The 24,156-nt window shown below is 44.4% G+C and overlaps 1 protein-coding gene across 1 annotated transcript in view; it reads left to right on the top strand.

Annotated features, from left to right (window-relative positions):
* lgi2 (leucine rich repeat LGI family member 2) overlaps nt 1-24,156 on the top strand; it is a 50,674-nt gene that overhangs the window by 14,111 nt on the left and 12,407 nt on the right. Inside the window, exon 6 of the mRNA XM_033026414.1 lies at nt 18,386-18,555. Within this exon, the coding sequence (XP_032882305.1) occupies nt 18,386-18,555 (170 nt within the window). The remainder of the gene's footprint in view (nt 1-18,385; nt 18,556-24,156) is intronic.

Below are 24,156 nucleotides of genomic sequence, written 5' to 3'. Positions count from 1 at the left end.
GGGGGGGGGGGGGGGGCAGAGGAACTGCTCCAAGACTGATTGGAGTCTGTAGACTGGGCAATGTTCAGGGACTTACAATACACAATACAATACCGTTTATTGTCATTTGAACCTCAAATGAAGTTCAAACGAAATTTGGTTTCTGCAGTCATACAACAAGAAAAGAACCAAGACACACACCAACACAATTTACACAGACATCCATCACAGTGAATCTCCTCCTCAAAATGATGGAAGGTAAATTCTTGTCTCTCCTCTGCTCTCCATTCTTCTCCCGATGTCAAAGCCCCCGGCGGGCGATGGTAAGTCCCGCAGCCATTAAGGCCGCGCCGGGCGATGCAAGGCCGCGCTCCGGGTCTTGATGTTGGAACTCCTGGCGGGCGTTAGCAAGTCCCGCGGCCATTAAAGCCGCGCCGGGCGATGTAAGGCCCCACTCCAGGTCATTTTCAACCCCACAGTTCGGGCGGGAGAAGTTGCCGTTGCGGGAACTCCGAAAAGCAGTCTCCCACCAGGGACCCGCGAGCTCCCGATGTTACCGTCCACCGGGCCTGCGGCTGGAGCCTCCGAAGCTCTGAAATCGGGCCGCAGCCGCGCACCACCGCAGCTCTCCACGCTCTGAAGCCGGCCAGCCGACCATGAGGCCAGATGGTAGGTCCGCAGGCTCCGCGACTGGAGCCCCCAGATCGTTCCGGTTGGAAGCCGCTCCACGGTGCTAGGCCCCAATGACAATGGAGATCCGACAGGGAAAAGGTTGGGTCCCCTGTACAGGGAAGAGATTTAAAAGTTTCCACCACCCCCCACGCATACACAGTTAAAAACAATTTTTTTTAAATTAATTTTTTTTTTTTAAAACCCACTACAAACTACACTCAACAGGACAAATTTTTTTTTAAAAGGCAGACAGACGGCAGAGGCCGCTGCAACGTCCATCGCGCCGCCCACATATGCAACGGACCTGATTGAATACGCTACAGTCGCTACAGACTTCATAAAGAAATGTGTGGAGGACTGCATCCTAACAAAAACCTTCCGAGTGTTTCCTAACCAGAAGCCTTGGATGAACCATGAGATCCGCATTCTTCTGAAGACCAGATCCCGGACATTCAGGTCTGGAGATACAGAGGTCTACAAGAAGTCCAGATACGACCTTGCTAAGGCCATCAAAAAGGCCAAAAGTGATCTGCTCCAACCTGGAGGATGAGACGGATGTTCGGCAACTGTGGCAGGGCTTGAATGCAATCACCTCCTATAAGGCGAAATCATGAGGCTGCTCAAATGTCAGCGAAGCATCACTCCCTGACGAGCTCAATGCGTTTTACGCACACGTTGATAGGGAGAACACTGATGTGCTTTCCCGATCCCCCATTCGCCGTGATGGTATTTCGGTCACAGTCACAGAGGCCAACGTCAGAAGATCCTTCAGCGGGGTGAACCATCGGAAAGCACCTGGACTTGATGGTATACCCGGGCGTGTTTTAAAAATCTGAGCGGCCAACTGGCTGGAGTTTTTACGGACATTTTCAACCTCTCAATTCTGAGGTCTAAGGTTCCCACCTGCATTAAAAGGGCATCAATAATACCAGTGCCCAAGAAGAGCAAGGTGACGTGCCTCAATGACTATTGACCAGTGGCACAAACGTCTGTGGTGATGAAGTACTTTGAGAGTGCATTGAGAGACTAGGTAGTGCATGTCGGCACAAACGATGTCGGAAAGAAGGGGATGAATATTCTGCAGCGTGACTTTAGAGAGCTCGGAAAAATGCTGAAAAGCAGGACCTCCAGGGTTGTTATCTCCGGTTTGCTTCCAGTTCCTCGTGCTGGCGAGAGCAGGAACAGGGAGATACGGGACCTGAACGAGTGGCTGAGGAACTGGTGCACGGGGCAGGGATTTAGATTCTTAGATCACTGGGATCTGTTTTGGGGTAAGGGGGAACTGTACAAAAGGGACGGATTGCATCTTAACAGGTGTGGGACCAGCATTCTGGCAGGCAGGTTTGCCACTGCTACACGGGTGGTTTTAAACTGAATAAGGGGGGTGGGGTGTTGAATGGGCTAGTGGAGGATGGAGTTAAAGGGAAAGGGTTTCTTAAATGTGTGAGCGTAGAGACAGAGGGGTGTAAAATGAGGGTAGAAGCAATAGGTAGCAAGGTGAAAAGTAAAAGTGTCAGGCCGGAAAATCCAGGGCAAAAATCAAAAAGGGCCACTTTTCAACAAAATTGTATAAGGGGTAAGAGTGTTGTAAAAACAAGCCTGAAGGCTTTGTGTCTCAATGCAAGGAGCATTCGTAATAAGGTGGATGAGTTGAATGTGCAGATAGCTATTAATGACTATGATATAGTTGGGATCACGGAGACATGGCTCCAGGGTGACCAAGGCTGGGAGCTGAACATCCAGGGATATTCAATATTCAGGAGGGATAGAGAGAAAGGAAAAGGAGGTGGGGTAGCGTTGCTGATTAGAGAGGAGATTAACGCAATGGAAAGGAAGGACATTAGTTTGCAGGATGTGGAATCGGTATGGGTAGAGCTGCGAAACACTAAGGGGCAGAAAACGCTGGTGGGTGTTGTGTACAGGCCACCTAACAGTAGTAGTGAAGTTGGAGATGGTATCAAACAGGAAATTAGAAATGCGTGCGACAAAGGCAAAACCGTTATAATGGGTGACTTCAATCTACATATAGATTGGGTGAATCAAATTGGCAGGGGTGCTGAGGAAGAGGATTTTTTGGAATGTATGCGGGATAGTTATCTAAATCAACATGTAGAGGAACCAACGAGAGAGCAGGCTATTTTAGACTGGGTATTGAGTAATGAGGAAGGGTTAGTTAGCAGTCTTGTTGTACGTGCCCCCTTGGGCAAGAGTGACCATTATATGGTTGAGTTCTTCATTAGGATGGAGAGTGACATTGTTAATTCAGAAACAATGGTTCTGAACTTAAAGAAAGGTAACTTTGAGGGTATGAGACGTGAATTGGCCAAGATTGACTGGCAATTAATTCTAAAAGGGTTGATGGTGGATATGCAATGGAAGACATTTAAAGACTGCATGGATGAACTACAAAAAATTGTTCATCCCAGTTTGGCAAAAGAATAAATCAGGGAAGGTAGTGCATCCGTGGATAACAAGGGAAATCAGGGATAGTATCAAAGCGAAGGATGATGCTTACAAATTAGCCAGAAAAAGCAGCATACCGGAGGACTGGGAGAAATTCAGAGACCAGCAGAGGAGGACAAAGGGCTTAATTAGGAAAGGAAAAATAGATTATGAAAGAAAACTGGCAGGGAACATAAAAACTGACTGCAAAAGTTTTTATAGATATGTGAAAAGAAAGAGATTAGTTAAAACAAATGTAGGTCCCTTGCAGTCAGAAACGGGTGAGTTGATCATGGGGAACAAGGATATGGCGGACCAATTGAATAACTACTTTGCTTCCGTCTTCACTAAGGAAGACATAAATAATCTGCCGGAAATAGCAGGGGACCGCGGGTCAAAGGAGTTGGAGGAATTGAGTGAAATCGAGGTTAGCCGGGAAGTGGTGTTGGGTAAATTAAATGGATTAAAGGCCGATAAATCCCCAGGGCCAGATAGGCTGCATCCCAGAGTACTTAAGGAAGTAGCTCCAGAAATAGTGGATGCATTAGTAATAATCTTTCAAAACTCTTTAGATTCTGGAGTAGTTCCTGAGGATTGGCGGGTAGCAAACGTAACCCCACTTTTTAAGAAGGGAGGGAGAGAGAAAACGGGGAATTACAGACCAGTTAGTCTAACATCGGTAGTGGGGAAACTGCTAGAGTCAGTTATTAAAGATGGGATAGCAGCACATTTGGAAAGTGGTGAAATCATTGGACAAAGTCAGCATGGATTTACAAAAGGTAAATCATGTCTGACGAATCTTATAGAATTTTTCGAGGATGTAACTAGTAGCGTGGATAGGGGAGAACCGGTGGATGTGGTGTATCTGGACTTCCAGAAGGCTTTCGACAAGGTCCCACATAAGAGATTAGTTTACAAACTTAAAGCACACGGCATTGGGGGTTCAGTATTGATGTGGATAGAGAACTGGCTGGCAAACAGGAAGCAAAGAGTAGGAGTAAACGGGTCCTTTTCACAATGGCAGGCAGTGACTAGTGGGGTACCGCAAGGCTCAGTGCTGGGACCCCAGCTATTTACAATATATATTAATGATCTGGATGAGGGAATTGAAGGCAATATCTCCAAGTTTGCAGATGACACTAAGCTGGGGGGCAGTGTTAGCTGTGAGGAGGATGCTAGGAGACTGCAAGGTGACTTGGATAGGCTGGGTGAGTGGGCAAATGTTTGGCAGATGCAGTATAATGTGGATAAATGTGAGGTTATCCATTTTGGTGGCAAAAACAGGAAAGCAGACTATTATCGAAATGGTGGCCGACTAGGAAAAGGGGAGATGCAGCGAGACCTGGGTGTCATGGTACACCAGTCATTGAAAGTGGGCATGCAGGTGCAGCAGGCAGTGAAGAAAGCGAATGGTATGTTAGCTTTCATAGCAAAAGGATTTGAGTATAGGAGCAGGGAGGTTCTACTGCAGTTGTACAGGGTCTTGGTGAGACCACACCTGGAGTATTGCGTACAGTTTTGGTCTCCAAATCTGAGGAAGGACATTATTGCCATAGAGGGAGTGCAGAGAAGGTTCACCAGACTGATTCCTGGGATGTCAGGACTGTCTTATGAAGAAAGACTGGATAGACTTGGTTTATACTCTCTAGAATTTAGGAGATTGAGAGGGGATCTTATAGAAACTTACAAAATTCTTAAGGGGTTGGACAGGCTAGATGCAGGAAGATTGCTCCCGATGTTGGGGAAGTTCAGGACAAGGGGTCACAGCTTAAGGATAAGGGGGAAATCCTTTAAAACCGAGATGAGAAGAACTTTTTTCACACAGAGAGTGGTGAATCTCTGGAACTCCCTGCCACAGAGGGTAGTCGAGGCCAGTTCATTGGCTATATTTAAGAGGGAGTTAGATGTGGCCCTTGTGGCTAAGGGGATCAGAGGGTATGGAGAGAAGGCAGGTACGGGATACTGAGTTGGATGATCAGCCATGATCATATTGAATGGCGGTGCAGGCTCGAAGGGCCGAATGGCCTACTCCTGCACCTAATTTCTATGTTTCTATGTTTCTATGAGAGGCTGAACATGGCGCAAATCAACTCACACCTCGACAAAAACCTGGACCCACTGCAGTTCGCTTACCGCCACAACAGATCTACGGTGGATGCGACCTTGCTGGTTCTCCACTCCGCTCTGGACCACTTGGACAACAAAAACTAATTTCAGGCTGTTATTCATTGACTACCGCTCAGCATTTAATACCATCATCCCGTCCAAGCCGGTTACCAAGCTCTCAGAACTGGGTCTCTGCGCATCCCTCTGCAATTGGATCCTCGATTTCCTCATCCACAGACCACAGTCTGTCCGTATTGGTGGAAATGTGTCATCCTTGATAACAATCAGCACGGGAGCATGCTCAGCCCCCTGCTGTACTCACTCTATACTCATGACTGCGTAGGCGGACATAGTGCGAACTCCATCATCAAGTTCACCGACGACACCACTGTTGTGGGACAAATCACTGAGGGTGACGAGCCAGAGTATAGAAGTGAGATCGACCGATTGACCAAATGGTGCCAGCACAATAACCTGGCCCTCAACACCAGCAAAACCAAGGAACTGATTGTGGACTTTGGAAGGGGTAGGATGGGGACCCACAATCCCGTTTATATCAACGGGTTGATGGTGGAAAGTGTCAAGAACTTCAAATTCCTGGGCTTGTATATTTCTGAAGATCTCTCCTGATCCCAGAACACTGATGCAATCATAAAGAAAGCACATCAGCGCCTCCACTTCCTGAGAAGATTACGGAGAGTCGGTCTGTCAAGGAGGACTCTCTCGAACTTCTACAGGTGCACAGTGGAGAGCATGCTGACCGGTTGCATCGAGGCTTGGTTCGGCAACCTGAGCATCCAGGAGCGGAAAAGGCTGCAAAAATTTTGTAAACACTGCCCAGTCCATCATCGGCACTGACCTCCCTACCATCGAGGGGATCTATCGCAGTCGCTGCCACAAAAAGTCTGCCAGCATCACCAAGGACCCACGCCATCCTGGCCACACACTCATCTCTCCGCTGCCATCAGGTAGAAGGTACAGGAGCCTGAAATCTGCAACATCCAGGTTCAGGAACAGGTTCTCCCCACAGCCATCAGACTATTAAACACAACTTCAAACAAACTCTGAACTATAACAGCTTATTGCATTTTATCTGTTTATTTATGTGTGTATATATATATTCCATGGTATATGGACACACTGATCTGATCTGTATCTATGCCTACAATATTCTGTTGTGCTGCAGCAAGCAAGAATTTCATTGCCCTATCAGGGACACATGACAATAAACTCTCTTGACTTGACTTGAGTTTTAAGAAAGGGTGGCATAGTGGCGCAGCGGTAGAGTTGTTGCCTTACAACGCCAGAGAACCGGGTTCGATCCTGACTACGGGTACTGTCTGTACGTCCTCCCTGTGATCTGCATGGGTTTTCTCCGGGATCTCTGGTTACCTCCCATTCTCCAAAGACATACAGGTTTATAGGTTAATAGGCTTTGGTAAAATTGTAAATTGTGCCTAGTGCATGTGTAGGATAGTGTTGGTGTGCGGGGATCGCTGTGGTTGCAATGGGCCACAGGCGCTGCATTTTTAAAACTAAAACAAAAAAACCCTAAATTGTGGTATCTGTAATATTATCAATTATAATAGATCACATAGTTAAGGCAGGTTGTTAACCATATAAGCACCTTTTAGTTGAGCCTTCAACTCTCTGGCCCAAATGGAATAGTTGAATCCATTGCATCTATAAATCCAGGAGTCAGAAGGTTTAATTGTCTCGTGCACCAGAACAGAACAATAACATTCTTACCTGCTGCAACTTTACTGACCTATTTACACAATAAAACAATAAATAAATATAGAATAATCAATAAGACAATAAATTATCAGTAATACATCTGGTATCCTAAAAAGCATCCATACTATTTAAACCTGTTGTCATTCCTCAGCTGGCTGGATGGGGATGAAAATGACAACATTGTTGTGGCAGCAGGGTGGTTCATTCACTCTATAACACATCTTGTAAAGCGTTCAACAAGGTTCTGCATGGTAGGCTGCTCTGGAAGGTTAGATCGCAGGGGATCCAGGGAGAGATAGCTGAATGGATAGCAAATTGGCTCCATGGAAAGAAGCAGAGGGTGATGGTGGAAGATTCCTTCTCAGATTGGAGGCCTGTGACTTGTGGTGTGCCTCAGTGTTTGGTGATGGGCCCGTTACTGTTTGTCATCTACATCAATGATTTGAATGAGAACATACAGGGCAAAATTAGCAAGTTTGTTGATGATACAAAAGTTAGTGGTTTTGCAGCTAGTGAGGATGGTTATGAACGATTGCAGCAGGATCTGGATCGATTGGCCAGGTGGGCGGAGGAATGGTTGATGGAATTTAATACAAAGAAGTGTGAGGTGTTGCATTTTGGGATGTCGAACAAGGGCAGGACCTACACATTAAATGGTAGGCCTCTGGATAGTGTTGTAGAGGGATCTAGGAGTACATGTGCATGGTTCCTTGAAGGTCGAGTCGCAGGTAGATAAGGTGGTCAAAAAGGCTTTTGGCACTTTGGCCTTCATCAGTCATGAGTATAGAAGTTGGGATGTCATGTTGCAGTTGTATAAGACGTTGGTGAGACCCCTGTGTGGACAGGACGTCGAAGGACGAGAAGCCGAAGCCAAGAAGCCGAAGCCAAGATGCCGAACGTACATCACGCCGAAAAGCCAAGATATCGAACTGACACGACGTCTAAAGGATACGAAGTCAAACAGACATTACACCGAAAGGATACGAAGCCGAACAGACATTACACCGAAAGGATACGAAGCCGAACGGACAAGATGCCGAACAGAAATGACGTCGAAAAGCCATGACACCGAACGGACAATATACGTCTCCGGGGACGGGATTGGTCCAACATCTTGTCAGTCATCGACAAAGGCCAGCGATTGGTCCAGACCCCCGCGTCCATCACATCACTGGCCGCGGGGAGATGGGAGGGTGGGGGTTGAGCTTGAGCTTGCGTTTGTAAAATGGTGGCAGTGACTCCAAGCTGCTGCAATTGCCACAGAGGTAGTGGTGTGGTGGACGTGGGGGTCTGGACCAATCGCTGACCTTTGTCGATGACTGACAAGGTGTCAAACCAATCCCATTCCCGGAAACGTACAAGGTACAACAATTTTAAAATGTGACAAGGAACAACAATTCTTGCAGCAAATATAGATTTTTTAAAGTGTTTCATACCTATTTATCATTTCGGCTTCATGTCCGTTCGGCGTCATAAATTTTCGACTTCATGTCCGTTCGACGTCATTTCCTATCGTTGTCGTGTCCGTTCGGCGTCCTGTCCATTCGGCGTCCTGTTCGTTCGGCGTCTTGGCTTTTCGACATGATGTCCATTCGGCATCTTGGTGTGGGCGAATTGGGCCGAAGGGCCTGTTTCCACACTGTATCACTCTATGACTCTATGACTCTTTGACACTAGTTGGTAGATTACACATGGAATTTTACAGTCCTAGGAAGCCTGAACATACAACAACTTTAATAACAGTAAAAAGAAGACTTGTTATCCATAATAATGCAATAGATTACTACAAGCCCACCCAGTGATTCACCCAGGATACTAAATTTAATGAAAATCAAATTAAATAGAATTCAGAACTGGTAGTTATTATCAGAATAAAATCACCTCATTTTGTTGAATGGTATAATTCAAGGGGCTGTACATACAGTTCCGTTTCATCAAATATTTTTTCTGTTCACCTTAACACCACCAATAGTTAAACTAATGGAACATATACTGTATCCAGTTGTTAATGAATACCAGTTTGCATTTCTATAAGTAGCTTTCCTGTTTTTAAAAATTATTTGAAACCGTTCTGAGAGAATTTGCATAAAGTCATATTTTATGGGCCAGGAGCTGGAAAATAGGATTAGGCTGGAGTAGCATGAAAAGATGGCTAAATGGCCTCATTCAGTGTTATAATTTTCTGCAGTGCAATAATTCTGAATCCACATTTGGGTTCCACATGGGGCGTGCTGGCGGTCAGGATTGAACCAGGGACTCTGGGGCTTTGAGACAGCAACTCTACAAGCTGCGCCACACCTTGTAACAGGACAGATTATGGGATTGTAAATATTGTGTTTCTCCAATAGACATGACTGGATCTTGTTTTATCGAGTTGGAGCATACGTAAGGCAGCTTTCCCTTCACAGGAAACTTTTGATCTCTATTTCAACTGATAGGGTAACGATTTGAACAGCTTATAATCAAATAGGAGGCATTGCGAACATGTAGAACGTGCCGGAAGGCACATCTCTCCCAGGAACTGGACCATTTACAGTCTCACACTTCCAACCTTCCTGAAGAGAGTTGTTTCAAGGGAGATTGTAACCTTTACTTCATAGTAGAACCCAAGATGTGTATTTTATTGCACCTCTCCATTGGATTTTGGTAGATTTTTTTTAAATGTTCTCTCTTGTCAGAAGCATATAACATTAAGGGCAAAAGGGAATAGCTTTAAAGTGAGAGAGGCGACATTTAAAGGAGATGTGCAGGGCAAATTTCTTTACACAGAGGCTGGTAGGTGCTTGGAATGCGCTGCTAGGGTGATGGTGGAGGCAGTTTTGATAGAGGCATTTAAAAGGCTTAGTCGATCAGGCATATGAATATTCAGGGAATGGGGAGACATGCAGGCAGAGGAGATTAGTTTAATTTGGCATCATGTTCGGCACAGATAAAATGCGCTGAAGGACCTGTTCCTGGGCTACAATTGTTCTAGTAGGAATCTGGTCATTGGATTGTGCTGTTGTTTTAAAGTTTCCATATTGAGAGTTCACTTTGCCACCCACCCTTCATGCCTCAAGGAGATGGGCGAGGTGCTGGTTTGTTTCTGGATCATTTGGATAGGGCGGGAAATATTGAACTTGTCAGCGGGGCCAAATCTTTGATACAAGACCCATGAAAGAAGAGCATGTGAAATATTTTGTTTCTATCACAATATCAAGCCATAAGTTAATCACTCCAAAGGATGTTTATCTGCTGTGAGCTGATGAAGCTTCTCCTGCACTAGTGGAAGTAATTGTATCCTCCGCTCTATTGCCGCAGTTTGTCTCCTTCAGCTGTTTTTCTGAACCTTGAAGAGTTCTTGGCTGTTAGAACAGATCACCTGGTAGATATCTGTAAAATGATCCCACATAAAGCTGGGAGGTGAACTCACTTTTTTATGCCCTTAATCAATGAACTACAAAGAAGCAAAGTTTGAATTTGTCTGATAAGGAGCTGGGTGTTTCCACCTGGGTGGGTTGTAGAATGTACTGAAAGGTGAGGAGTTGAGGATTACGGGGAATTGACACAGAGGGCAATTTGAGGTCTGGTCCATGAGGATTGTCACATTTGCCAATCCTCCAGACATTTGAGATTCTTTCCACACTCCTCCCCTGAGCTTTTAGGAGTTACACCTGCATCTAATCTGCTCCCCTAATCTATCACTTGGTATAAATACCTAAGATCATCCAATTGGGTGCCGACTAATCAGTTCTGCATTCTAGGTCTATCTTTCGGTTCCATTCGTGTTCAGATTTGGGGTTTTCTTCAGTACTTTTCGGTGAGCCTGCATTCGAGTCCTTTCCATTTCTGAGCCTTCTGACAAGGACATTGAATGGAAGGGAAGGTGCTCCTGTTTTCTGGTATTCTTGGAGTGGGCTTCTGGCACCTGCTTCACCTGGTGGGGTCGATAGTGGGGAGACGGGACCTGTGTGACAGACTTGGCTACACCCACAACTCTCTGCAATTCTGCAACTCTCTTGGACAGAGCTGTTCCCAAATAAGCTGTGATGCAACCCAACAGTATGCTTCCTACAGTGCATTTGTAGATGTTTGTAAGAGTCGTTGGAGATATGCTAAATTTCCTCAGCAGACATAGAGGTGTTGGCGTGCCTTCTTGGTTGTGACCAAAAGCATTACATTTACTTTAGCAGTTCAAAAAGCTAAGTGAGTTTTAAGTAAGGAAGCCATGATTAGCCGGAATATGGATCTGATATAGTGTTGGCATGATTGTTCACATTCGGCATTTATTTTGTCTGCTCACTTGATTTTCATTGCATGTGAACTGATAAGCAATTACATTAAACAAGCTGTGGTCTGTGACATGATGCCAAGTACATTTACTTTTTTTTCTTTCGAAATGACATGTGGGCAGTTTCACACTGAGCTGTGGGATAATTCTGTAACTGGCTTATTACCACCGTTAAGGATAGAAAATAAATGCTGGAATTATCACGGCATCCTAAACTTGCCGGCACCTGTCATAGTCGCAGCAGGTTGCCGAAAATGTTCAACATGTTGAAAATCCAGCAACGACCAGAAAAAGGTACAACTCTTTGGGCGACTAGAACTAGTGTGAATGGGTGATCAGGGGGTGGGGAACCTTTTCATGGTGGAATGCCGCATTAAGTTAGCTGTAATCTAATAAGGCCGCATCCAAGAAACTTCAATTAGATATACTTCAAAATGTACATTATTTTGTTAAAATAGCCCTCATGACTTACTGATGTTTTAATTGTGGCCGCCAGTCAGGGAAGATTATTTTGTTGAATCTTCTTTTACCCTTTGGTATTTTAAATACATTCATTTTAAGATTAAAATTAAAATAATTAAAGACGAACAAAAACATATTAATAAAAATAAAAGGTAGACAAAAATGCTGGAGAAACTCAGCGGATGAGGCAGCATCTATGGAGCGAAGCAAATAGGCGACATTTCGGGTCAAGACCCTTCTTCAGACCTGACCAGAAGAAGGGTCTCGACTCGAAACGTCGCCTATTTCCTTCGCTCCATAGATGCTGCCTCACCCGCTGAGTTTCTCCAGCATTTTTGTCTACCTTCGATTTTCCAGCATCTGCAATTCCTTCTGAAATAAAAATAAAAGGATTTGTTCTACAAAATTTGGATTCATTCAAAAGGCCGCAATTAATGGCCTAGAAAGCCGCATGCGGCCTTAAAGCCGCAGGTTCCCCACCCCTGCTCTAAACTAAACTCCATGTCTGTTTCTACACATCAATTGTTTGAAGACAGTTTGCTTTATGCATGTAGAAACAAGGAACTGTTGATGCTGATTTACAAAAGAAGTCAAAGTGCCGGAGTAACTCAGCGGGTCACTGAACAAGATTGTGAAAAGACTTGGGATTTCTATTCTTTCACTTTTTTTCACAAACAACCAATTTATTACAAAGATGTGGGGTATTAAAAACAGGCATACACTTATTGGGTTCTCTAACTTTATTCAGTACAGTAAGTTCCAAATAGGATGCTATGTAAAAGGGAGATTATTTTGCATGGAAAAAATAATGGTCCACATTTTGTGTGATATTGATGGCAAACCTTTCAGCAGGGTTATAATTGGCAGCAGCCTTGAGGTTTCCATGCAAATCCCAAAGCTGCTGTCAACAATTCAAAACTGGTCAGCAGTTACCTTCAATTCTTAGAGCTCAGCAAGAGAGTGAAATGCTGCAACCTGCATGGGGGTTACAATGCTGCAGCAAGTCAGAGGAGGTGCAGAGAGCAGCCATGTGGATTGGAATAAAGGAGAATTGTGAGAGAACCAGGTGAGTATTTGTTAATTTTGAAAGTGTGTTTTAATGTGTTCAATTGTGTTTTAAAATATATTAAAGTATGTTCAACTTCTAAAATTTAAAAATAATTTTAATAGCTTTCGATTACTTTTATGTCTGAAACTTTTGACAATATTAGTTCCATTCAATTCTGGGGGAATTACTTAACTTGCTGCAAGAACATTTCCTCCATTTTGTGCTGGGTTCAGGTCATTCCACTTGATTTATTTTTGGTGCTAAGCCTCACAATGGGGATATTACTAACTTCTCCTCCAAGATCGCAGGGGTGATTGCTTTAATCATGTATTAGTATCATTGCCAGATGTACCAACTTTCCTCGCATCACAAATCCATTCTATTACTTTCAAAGGAATCTACCATAGTGATAGATTTTCTATTCCAATGTATGCATAATAGTGTATAGCAAGGGAATAATATGGACTTTGGGTTTATCCCAAGAGTATTTTCTTATTTTAACAGTGAAACTAATTTTCAAAAGGTCGCACCACTATTTCATTTTTACGATATTCAATTTAATTTTCATTTGAAAGTTGTGATTAAACTTAATACAAGGCATGTGTTGTTGGGATGGCATTGTGCTGAAAATGGAACTTGAGGACATTGTCAAATAGATAGATGAATACATGGATAGATGGATAGATGAATAGATACTTACTTTATTAATTACTTTATTAATCCCCTCAGGGAAATTCAGATGTCCAGTAGCCAACACAGTCAGAACATAAAGCAGACAATACATAAAATACGGACAATACATAAAAGCAATAAATACTTAAAAATAACCCAATAAATAACTATTAAAAGTGCAAAGCATCCCCAATGGCTGCAGGGGTGAAGGATCTCCTGAACCGCTCACAGCGCAGGGAGAGAAGCCGGTTGTTGTTCCGTGTGCTCCTCTGACCCTCCAGAGTTTCCTGGAGGGGATGCCCGGAGTTGTCGAGGATGACCTGCACCTTGCTCCTCATACACCTCTCAAGCACAGCCACCACAGAGTCCACTCTCCCCCCCAGCACTGAGCTAGCTCTTTTCACCAGCTTGTCCAGCTTCTTGCTGTTTTTATCAGTGATGTTGTTACCACAGCAGACAACAGCGTAGAAGATGACACTTGCAACAACAGTATGGTAAAACAAGTACAGCATGTCATTGCACACATTGAACGATCTGAGCCTTCTGAGGAAAAAGAGATTGCTCTGTCCTTTTTTGTAGAGGGCATCGATGTTGACCGACCAGTCCAGTTTGTTATCAAGGTGCACTCCCAGATATTTATATGTCTGCACCACCTCAATGTCCACCCCTGCAGTGTTAACTGGCTGAAGGGGGAGCTTGGACCTGTCAAAGTTAACAACCATCTCTTTCGTCTTGAATGTATTCAGGATGAGAGTTCTCTTTACTCCAGACACAGAAAGCACTGGTCAAGTCCCTGTATTCCTCCTCATGTCCGTTCCTTACACATGCCACAATCGCTGTGCCATCAGAATATTTCTGAATGTGGCATGTGTCAGACTTGTATTTAAAGTCTGCAGTATACAGGGTGAAGAGGAACAGGGCCAAACCCGTTCTCTGTGGGGCTCCAACATTGCACACCACTGTCCCGGAAACACAGTCCCCCAACTTAACAAAATGTGGTCGTCCCGTCAGGTAGGTGTGTATCCAGGAGGTAAAGGTGGAGTCCACCCCCATCTTCTCAAGCTTGTCTTTAAAAATCAGGGGTTGGATGGTGTTGAGCGCACTTGAAAAGTCGAAGAACGTAATCCTCACGTAGCCACCTGGTTCGTCCAAAAAGGAGTAAGTTCGGTGCAGCATGTAGAGGACTGTGTCATCCACATCAATGTTCAAAAGTCAAAAGTCAAAGTAGCCTTTATTGTCATTCAGACCTTGCGGTCTGAACGAAATTTCGTTGCCTTGCAGTCCTACATATAGTAAAAAATGGCAAAAACACACAAAAAACACAAATTAACATCCACCACAATGAGTTGAATACTCCTCACTGTGATGGAAGGCAAAAGTCTTAAGTCTTTGTCTCTTCCCTTCTTATTCTCCCTCCGCGCCGAGGCGATCCAGGCTTCGGATGTTGTGACCCCGCCGGGTGATGGTAAGTAATGTCAGTCCCGCGGCTGAATCCAAGCTCCGCGAACGGGCCGGTTCAACCTCGCGGCCCGGGGTGGTCGAAGCTGCCGAAGCTGCGGCCCTCCAGTCCAGAGGACGCAGCTGTTGTCGCGGGAGCTCTGGAGAACAGGTCACCAACCTGCGAGCTCCCGACGATGTCGTCCACCGGGCCCGCGGCCGATCCTCCGAGGTCGGATCACTGCTGCCGCTGCCTCTGCCCGCTCTGAGGTCGGGTCGCCGCTGCCGCAGCCGCTGCCTGCTCCGAGTTCGGGTCGCCACTGCTGCTGCCTGTTCCGAGGGCGGGTCGCTGCTGCCCCAGCTCCGAGGCCGCCAGCTCCGCTATTAGGCCTTGGCGCAGGTGGAGACGGGGGATACGACAAGAGAAGTCGCATCCCCCCGAAATAAGAGACCAAAAACATGTTTTCTCCCCCCCACCCACACACATACACAATAAACCAAAAATGAACTAAAACAGGACAAAAGAACAACACAAAAAAGAAAATAAACAGACGGACTGCAGGCGAGCCGCAGCTGCTAAGGCAGCGCCGCCATCAATGTTCTCCTGGTACGCAAACTGTAGTGGGTCGAGTGCGTGCTGGACTTGTGGTCTCAGGAGATGAATGAGTAGCCGCTCCATTGTCTTCATGATATGAGATGTGAGGGCCACCGGTCTGTAGTCGTTGATCTCGGTCGGCCGCCCTGCTTTGGGAACCGGCACGAGACATGATGTTTTCCACAGACTGGGTACCCTCCCTGAATGGAGACTCCGGTTGAAAATGGTCTGGAGAGGCTCCGCCAGCTGAGCCGCACGGTCTTTCAGTAGCCTGGGTCATAGACCATCAGGGCCAGCTGCTTTACCAGGGCGCAGCCTCCTCAGCTCAGCTCTCACCTCGTCCACCGTGAAGAAAAGTTGGGGGGATGCCGGCATAGGAGGTGCTGCAGCTGTGGTGTTAGGGGGGGCTGCCTCGTGGAGGTGATGGTGGGGGAGAGGCTGCACCTGCAGAGGTGGGAGGGGATACCAGATCAAACCTGTTATAAAATAGGTTAAACTCATTGGCCTTGTCCATGTCTCCTGACGGCTGGCTTCTCTTATCCTTGAAGCCAGTGATGGTCTTCATTCCTCTCCACACCTCTTTGATGCTGTTGTGCTGCAGTTTCCTCTCCAGCTCCCTTTTGCCTGCTTCAAGCTCCTTTTCAGGTCATGCTGTACCCTCTTGATCTTTTAACCGGTCACCAACCTTGATAGCCTCCTTTTGCTTGTTTAGGAGGCTCTTGATGTTGCTTGTAATCCAAGGTTTGTTGTTGGGAAAGCAACAAACAGTTCTTACTGGCACAACAACATCCCTGCAGAAGTTGATGTAGTCCGTTGTGCATCCAGCCATCCTGTCGATGTCCATACTGCTGTTGAATTCCTGTGGCTCTATCAGTACGTCCCAGTCTGTGCATTGAAAGCAGTCCCTCAGAGATTCACTGGCCTCTGGTGTCCACTGTCTAAAAGACCGGGTGCTTGTAGGCTGTCTCAGTACACAGGGTTTGTAAGAAGGCCTTAGATAAACCAGGTTGTGATCTGATTTGCCAAGCGGTGGAAAGGCTAAAACACTATAGGCTTCCTTGACATTGACATAGCACAAGTCCAGAGTCTTATTGTGCCTTGTGGGACAGTCAACATACTGAGAGAAGCCCGACAAGTGGGGGCTGATGTTCACATGATTGAAGTCACCTGATATGGCAATGGGTACGTCCGGGTGTCGGGTCTGTAATTTGTGACGATCCTGATTTAGCAATGATTAAGATTAATACCTGGGGAATCTTTGCACCTTGTACACTGCTATTGATGTCAGTTCCATCCTGGGAGCATCCTATCTTGAAATAATTCTGCACTTAATTTTTAACAAATGTTGCTGCAAAAGTCTGTATTTTGAGATGTTGGGTGGTGTAAAATTCATGAAAACACATGGATGGTTTAACATCTCACTTTAACATCTCAGATATATTCCTATTATTATTCACTTTTTAATTTTAGGAATCAAAAATGTGAAAGAATTCCAAGGAGCAAATTAACAAAAAGTATTATTAAATCTCTGGTCTAGCAAGGCTAAGATCTTTCAGCTAAATGGTGGCCCTACGTTTTTTTTTTTTGCAGGGTTGACAGACATCACATTTTATTATTCATTTTGAAGGGATGATAGGGATGAAGTTGTTGGAAAGAGTAACTTCAATTGCCCAAGACCTTGCATCATCCAGGATTTGCTGCAGGCAAAGCGCAGAAAGATTTGGATAGGAGAACATAGCTTTAACGTGAGAGGGATAGAGTTTAAAGGGAATGTGTGGGTGTCTGGTACACGCTGCCAGGGGTGCTGGTGGAGGTAGATATGATAGTGGTATTTGAGGTTTTTACTATGTAAATGATAAAGGAATACTGTATAATCATCCTATGGAACTGTCAGTGATACATTCTGCACCAGCCAATCGTTGTGATTAGTTCAATGGGTAGATTATCGAGAAGGGATTTTTCCTGATTTCTTTGGATAAATTGTACAGAATCTATCTCAAGGTTGTGGTATCACATGATACAATGGGCTATGGGATGTTGATTATGGGCACCTGAATCCTTGTTTGCCTCAATGCTATAAAGACAAGGGGTGCATACAGTTTAGTTTAGTTGAGAGATACAGCGCGGCAAGTTATTGCTGAGGACTCCCAGCTGAGTGCCAGCCACGGTGTTGCAATCTCTAATGAGGTGGGTATATGGAACAAGCTGCCAGAGGAGGTAGTTGAGGCTGGGACTATCCCATTGTTTAAGAAACAGTTAGACAGGCACATGGATATGAAGTTTTGCAGGGATATGGACTAAGCACAGGCAAGTGGGACTAGTGTAGCTGGGACATTATTAGCTGGTGTGGGCGAGTTGGGCCAAAGGGCCTGTTTCCACACTGTATGACTCTATCTTGTGGAGCTGAAAATCCTTGGGCCTACCAGCACACTCCCAATCCAACACAACAGAAATATGGGGAAAGACCCAGAAAGTATTCATGATGGTAACCTCATAACTCTGATGGAATTGCATAGCATGTTGCAATGCCTTCACTGGCCTAGTGTTTGCAGTGGTCTTAGAATTTGACTTTGGACTTTATGAGCGCCACTCACTTCCCTCCAATCTGTAAAAATGTTGACAGTTTTGGACTGTCTGCCCCATCATGATGTGGAGACTTCTAAAGAAACAGAGCCAGGAAAAGGGTCAAGACTCCTCTACCTTTCAAAAAGATCGTGGCTGATTCACTATCCGGCCAGATTTCTATCCCTTTAACTCTTGATTCGCTTGGTGCCCTATGTTCTGTTACATGGGTCGTGAATGTGTGAGATTTTAGTAAATACATTTCTCCTCATTTCTGTGCTAACTGGCAAACCACATCCAAAGCAAGCCCCTGTGCCCAAAGATGAAGGTGTCTCCACGGACAATGAAATGCAGTGAATTTATGCTGCAAGTATTTATTCAGTATTTTCTTTTAACTGGCCAGGGATTTGCGTGGAAACATGTTCCAATGTGACTGCAAAACAAAATGGATGATGTCTTGGTTGAGGATCATAAATGCCACTGTGACTGATGTCTTCTGCGCAGGCCCATCAGATCATGCAGGAAAGAGGCTAACTGACTTGGCAACCTCTGCCTTTGACTGCATGTCAACAGGTATGTTAGTTTATATATTGTATTGTATTGTAATTGTCTTATAATGTACAGTTGTCAGTTATATCGGTAATAGATCATAGGAAATCTTTATATGTTTAAGAACCATACACAGCCTCTAACACGCAGTTCATAAAAAGCACTGTTCTATTCTTAATTATCCACTGATCATCTCTCAGCGTGTCAGCCTATTTAGCATGTAAACACAAATAAAATAATCAATGTAGAGAATAAGAAAGTGGATTATTGTATGGATATGTTTTTATTAACTGATGCTAACTACTGATTAAACATAAGGACTGCTGGTCAATTGCTTTTGGGGTAAAATGTACCATTAGCTTCAATCTCTCATTGAACTGGATCTGCAATAGGTATTTGGCAAATGGACCCAGTATTTATTGATTAAGAAAAGCTTAAAAGAGCCCAAATTTCCACTACTGCTCACTATCTAGTAACCCCTACTTGGAAATACATGTTATTAACTCTTTTCCAAAGCCACTAGTGGACATCATGATGCGGTTGTACAAGTCGCTGATGATATCACATTTCGAGTACTGTGTGCAGGCTTGCTTGCTCAGCTATAGGAGGGATGTTAAGTTGGAAAGGTGCAGAAGATATTTACACACAAAATTACATGGGCTGCTAACTTGAATTATAGGTAGAGGTTGGATAGGCTGGAACTTCTCTTTTTGGTGTGCAGGAAGCTAAGCCTTGAGTATTAGAAAGGTGCTATATAAATCCCATCCATTATTATTATTATTATTGAGGTGTACAAGATCATGAGGGGCATGAATAAAATGAATGCTCTCAGTCTTTTTACCAGGGTGGATGTCTCTAGACGGCATAGGTTTAAGGTGAGAGGGCTGGTATTTAGAATGGAGCTCGGGACCTGTTTTTTCACTCATAAGATAGTCAGTATCTGAAATTAACTGCCAGAGGAAGCTATGAAAGCAGATACAATTATGACATTAAAAATACATTTGGACAGATATATATGGAAACGAAGGGCTTAGAGAGCCAAGGGCAAAATCTGGCAAATGGCACCAGCCCCAATAAGCCAGCTTGGTTGGCATGGACAATATGGGCAGAAGGGCCTGTTGTTGAGCAGTACAGCTTTAAGACTCTATGACCCTAAAGCCAACCTACAGCATACCAAAAATATCTATACAAAAAGGACCAAAATTCCAAATGAAAACAGTCCCAGTGATTGTAAGAAATTAATTGATGAGAAAGAAACAGACTTTAGACTTTAAGGGCGGCACAGGGACCCAGTGGTAGAGTTGCTACCTTACAGTCCCAAGAGACCCAGGTTCGATTCTGAGTGTGGGTGCTGTATGTACGAAGTATGTACGTTCTCCCTGTTACTGCGTGCGTTTTCTCTGGTTTCCTCCCGCACTCCAGATGTACAGGTTTGTGGGTTAAAGGGCTTCTGTAAATTGCCCTGAGTGTGTGGGATAATGCAAGTGTATGGGGTGGTCACTGGTTAGTGCGAACTAAAGTCTAAATGGAAACGCTGGAAATTCTATTCGTTAACTTCTGAAAGAGAAGGACATCTCGCCCTCAATATTAATTTGGAGACGGCTTCCAACTCAAGAGGTATTTTATGGACATTGAGAGCAAGGCTGTTGTTCTGGCACCACACAATCGTATGATCGATCTGCCCCCCATACACTGACTCGTCATCACTTGTAATTCGTCCAACAATGCTCATATTGTTGCCGAATTTAAAGATGGAGTTGGAACTGTGTCCAGCTACATATTCATGGGTATCGCTAAATCAAGAAATGTATCGACATCTGTTTCGAATACACTCAACGACTGAGTTTCCACTGCCCTCCAAAAATTCACCACCGACTGCTGGAAGAAATTTCTCCTCAGCTCAGTCCGCGGCGTTCTACCCTTTATTTTGAATGTTATCCAGCTTGGAGCCCTTAAGGCAGTTTGTCGTTGTCTACAACCTCGCTCTGGCAGCTCCTGCAACGGCGCTGGTGCCAAACTGTAACGGCCCTGCTGTTCTTTTGGATCGATCAGCGACGTGGAGAGGGGTGACGTGCTGCATGAGCAACAGCCTGTCCTCCATATGACATTGCCCAGGCCTGCATCCGGCCACACATCACCTGCAAACTAGGATGCATTACCCATAGTCAGTCATGACCGAAGGGGGCCTACTACTATCCCAGCTTCTAAGCGAGGAGAATAAAAACCCTCCATGAATCGAGTGTGTACAGCCCTATAAGAGTGTTTTGAGATTCAATGCGAACTCCTTTTCTCATTGTTCTGGATTCTAAACTCATCCTTCTAAACTCTAGAGAATAAAGATGGAGTTGAAGCAATCTCTCCTGCTCAGGCAAACCCACCATCTCTGGAACTGGTTTTGTGAACCTTTGCTACATTTCCCTTTGGCAAGTACATTCCATTTCAGATAAGGAGTCCGAAACTGGAGCCGGTGCTCCAGGTGTTCTCTTGCAAAGTCTCACATCTTTATTCCTTACTCAAATCTCAAATGAAGCGGAGTAGACTTGATGGGCCGAATGGCCTAATTCTACTCACTCCTTATGAAGGCATGTTCATTTCACACTGCTTGCTGTTATTACATATTAGATTTCTTTGAATTATGATGCCTAGACCTAGGATGCTAGGTCTCGTTGAGCAGCACCATTTCCCAATTGGCCACCATTTAACACAAACTCTGCACTTCTGCCTGAAGCCTCAAAGTGGGTGACCTTATATGTTTCTGAATTGCACTCCATTTACAATGATCTCAGCCATTCATTTAGTTTGTCCATTTCCCTCTTTGCACTATGCCAGCTTTGTATCATCAGCTAATTTAGAAATATAACGTTTCATCCCCTCAACAAATAATTGATAGAGATTGTGAATAGGTGGAGGCCAAGTACCCATCCCTGCAGCACCCCCCTGGTTATGTCCTGTCACAATGAAAAGGAAGATAGACACAGGAAGGTGGAGTAACTCAGCGGGTCAGATAGCATCTCTAGAGAAAAGGAATAGGCAACATTTCAGGTCAAGACCCTTCTTCAGACAGAGTCAGGAGAAAGGGAAATGAGAGATATAGATGGTGATATAGAGATATAAAACAAATTAATGAAAGATATGCAAAAAAAGTAACAATGATAAAGGAAACAGGCCATTTTTAGCTGTGGGCTAGGTGAGAACAGTTACAATGCAACTCGCCAGGACGGCATTGAAACTAGTACAACGACTTGGGTGGGGGAGGGACGGATAGAGAGGGGATGCAGGGATTACTTGAAGTTAGAGAAATCAATATTCATACTGCTGGGTTATAAGTTGGCAAGCGAAATATAAGTTGCTTTTCCTCCAGTTTGCGTTTGGCCTCGCTCTGACAATGGAGGAGACCCTGGAAGGAAAGGTCAATGTGGGAAGAGGAATTAAAGTATTTAACAACCAGGAGATCAGGTAGGCCCAGGCAGACAGAGCGAATGTGTTCAGCGAAACGATCGCCCAGTCTGTTTATTCTCACTCTGATTTCTGTCTATTAATCAGTTCTTAATCTTTGCCAGTACATTATCTCCACTTCTATATGCTCTAACTTTGTTGATCGGTCTCCTGTGTGGAATTTAATCAAAGTTTAAACACCACATTCATTAGATTTTCCATACCAATTCAAACAGTCACATTCGGAAAGAATACCAATACATTAGCCACACATAACTTCTCTTTCATGAATCAACGTTGATTCTGTGACCACTCTTATTCTTTTTGAGGTATTCTGCTATTACATACCTCAATTTAGATTCTACCATTTTCCTAATGACTTGAATGTCTCTCCCTCCTTAAATAGATAGGCTCTATATGCTAACCCCCAATCTATAAGAACCAACCCAGAGTCTACAGAATTTTGAAATATGATAACCAATCCATCTTTTAACTCTAGCTATCTCTATCAAAAATAGGATATTGATCACTGTCAGAGATTTGATCATCCTCACCATCCTCTTGCTGTTTATTTTTAACTTAATACTAATATCCTTCAGTTCCTTGCTTCTCTAGGTTTTATGACAGGCTTTTCTGTCTTCTTCGATGTAGACAGACATAAATAATTTGTTCAATTTCTTTGGCCTTTCCTTTTCCTCCAGTCTACATTCTCCCAATAATGGATTCACATTAAGCCCTCACTAGTCGTCCCCTTTGCACATAGCAATGGAATCTTTTACAGCCTTTTTAATTAAGTTCCACCCAGGAGGTTGATCAACAAAGTTAGAGGGCATAGAACTGGAGATAACATGCTGGCATAGATTGAGACCAGGTTAAAAGACAGAGAGCAAAGTGTGCGAATAAACGTGCCCTTTTCAAGCTGGCATGACAATACCAGTGACATGGGGATGTGTACTTGGACTCCATCATTCACAATCTACATCAATTATTTGTTTTATTCTATCTGCTCTTGATCAGTGTGATAGCTGGAATAACTTAGAGGGACAGCCAGCATCTCTGGATGGAAGAAATGGGTGACGTTTTGGGTCAAGACCCTTCTTGAGGCTCGGTGCTGGGATCCCAGCTATTTACAATATATATTAATGATTTGGACGAGGGAATTGAATGCAACATCTCCAAGTTTGCGGATAACACGAAGCTGGGGGGGCAGTGTTAGCTGTGAGGAGGATGCTAGGAGACTGCAAGGTGACTTGTATAGGTTGGGTGAGTGGGCAAATGCACGGCAGATGCAGTATAATGTGGATAAATGTGAGGTTATCCACTATGGTGGCAAAAACAGGAAAGTAGACTATTATCTGAATGGTGGCCGATTAGTAAAAGGGGAGATGCAACGAGACCTGGGTGTCGTGGTACACCAGTCATTGAAAGTAGGCATGCAGGTGCAGCAGGCAGTGAAGAAAGCGAATGGTATGTTAGCATTCATAGCTAAAGGATTTGAGTATAGGAGCAGGGAGGTTCTACTGCAGTTGTACAGGGTCTTGGTGAGACCACACCTGGAGTATTGCGTACAGTTTTGGTCTCCTAATCTGAGGAAAGACATTCTTGCCATAGAGGGAGTACAGAGAAGGTTCACCAGACTGATTCCTGGGATGGCAGGGCTTTCATATGAAGAAAGACTAGATAGACTCGGCTTGTACTCGCTAGAATTTAGAAGATTGAGGGGGAATCTTATAGAAACTTACAAAATTCTTAAGGGGTTGGACAGGCTAGATGCAGGAAGATTGTTCCCGATGTTGGGGAAGTCCAGAACAAGGGGTCACAGTTTAAGGATAAGGAGGAAATCTTTTAGGACCGAGATGAGAAAAATATTTTTCACACAGAGCGTGGTGAATCTGTGGAATTCTCTGCCACAGTAGGTAGTTGAGGCCAGTTCATTGGCTATATTTAAGAGGGAGTTAGATGTGACCCTTGTGGCTAAGGGGATCATGTGGTATGGAGAGAAGGCAGGTACAGGATACTGAGTTGGATGATCAGTCATGATCATATTGAATGGCGGTGCAGGCTCGAAGGGCCGAATGGCCTACTCCTGCACCTATTTTCTATGTTTCTATGTTTCTGTTTCTTCAGTATCGATCTTCAGTGTAAATCAGCATCTGCAGTTCCTTTCTACTCTCTGTATTTTGGTTTGGC

The sequence above is a fragment of the Amblyraja radiata genome, chromosome 1 (genome assembly GCF_010909765.2).
Source record: "Amblyraja radiata isolate CabotCenter1 chromosome 1, sAmbRad1.1.pri, whole genome shotgun sequence".
NCBI lineage: Eukaryota > Metazoa > Chordata > Chondrichthyes > Rajiformes > Rajidae > Amblyraja > Amblyraja radiata.
This window is presented reverse-complemented; position numbering and strand designations above follow the sequence as displayed.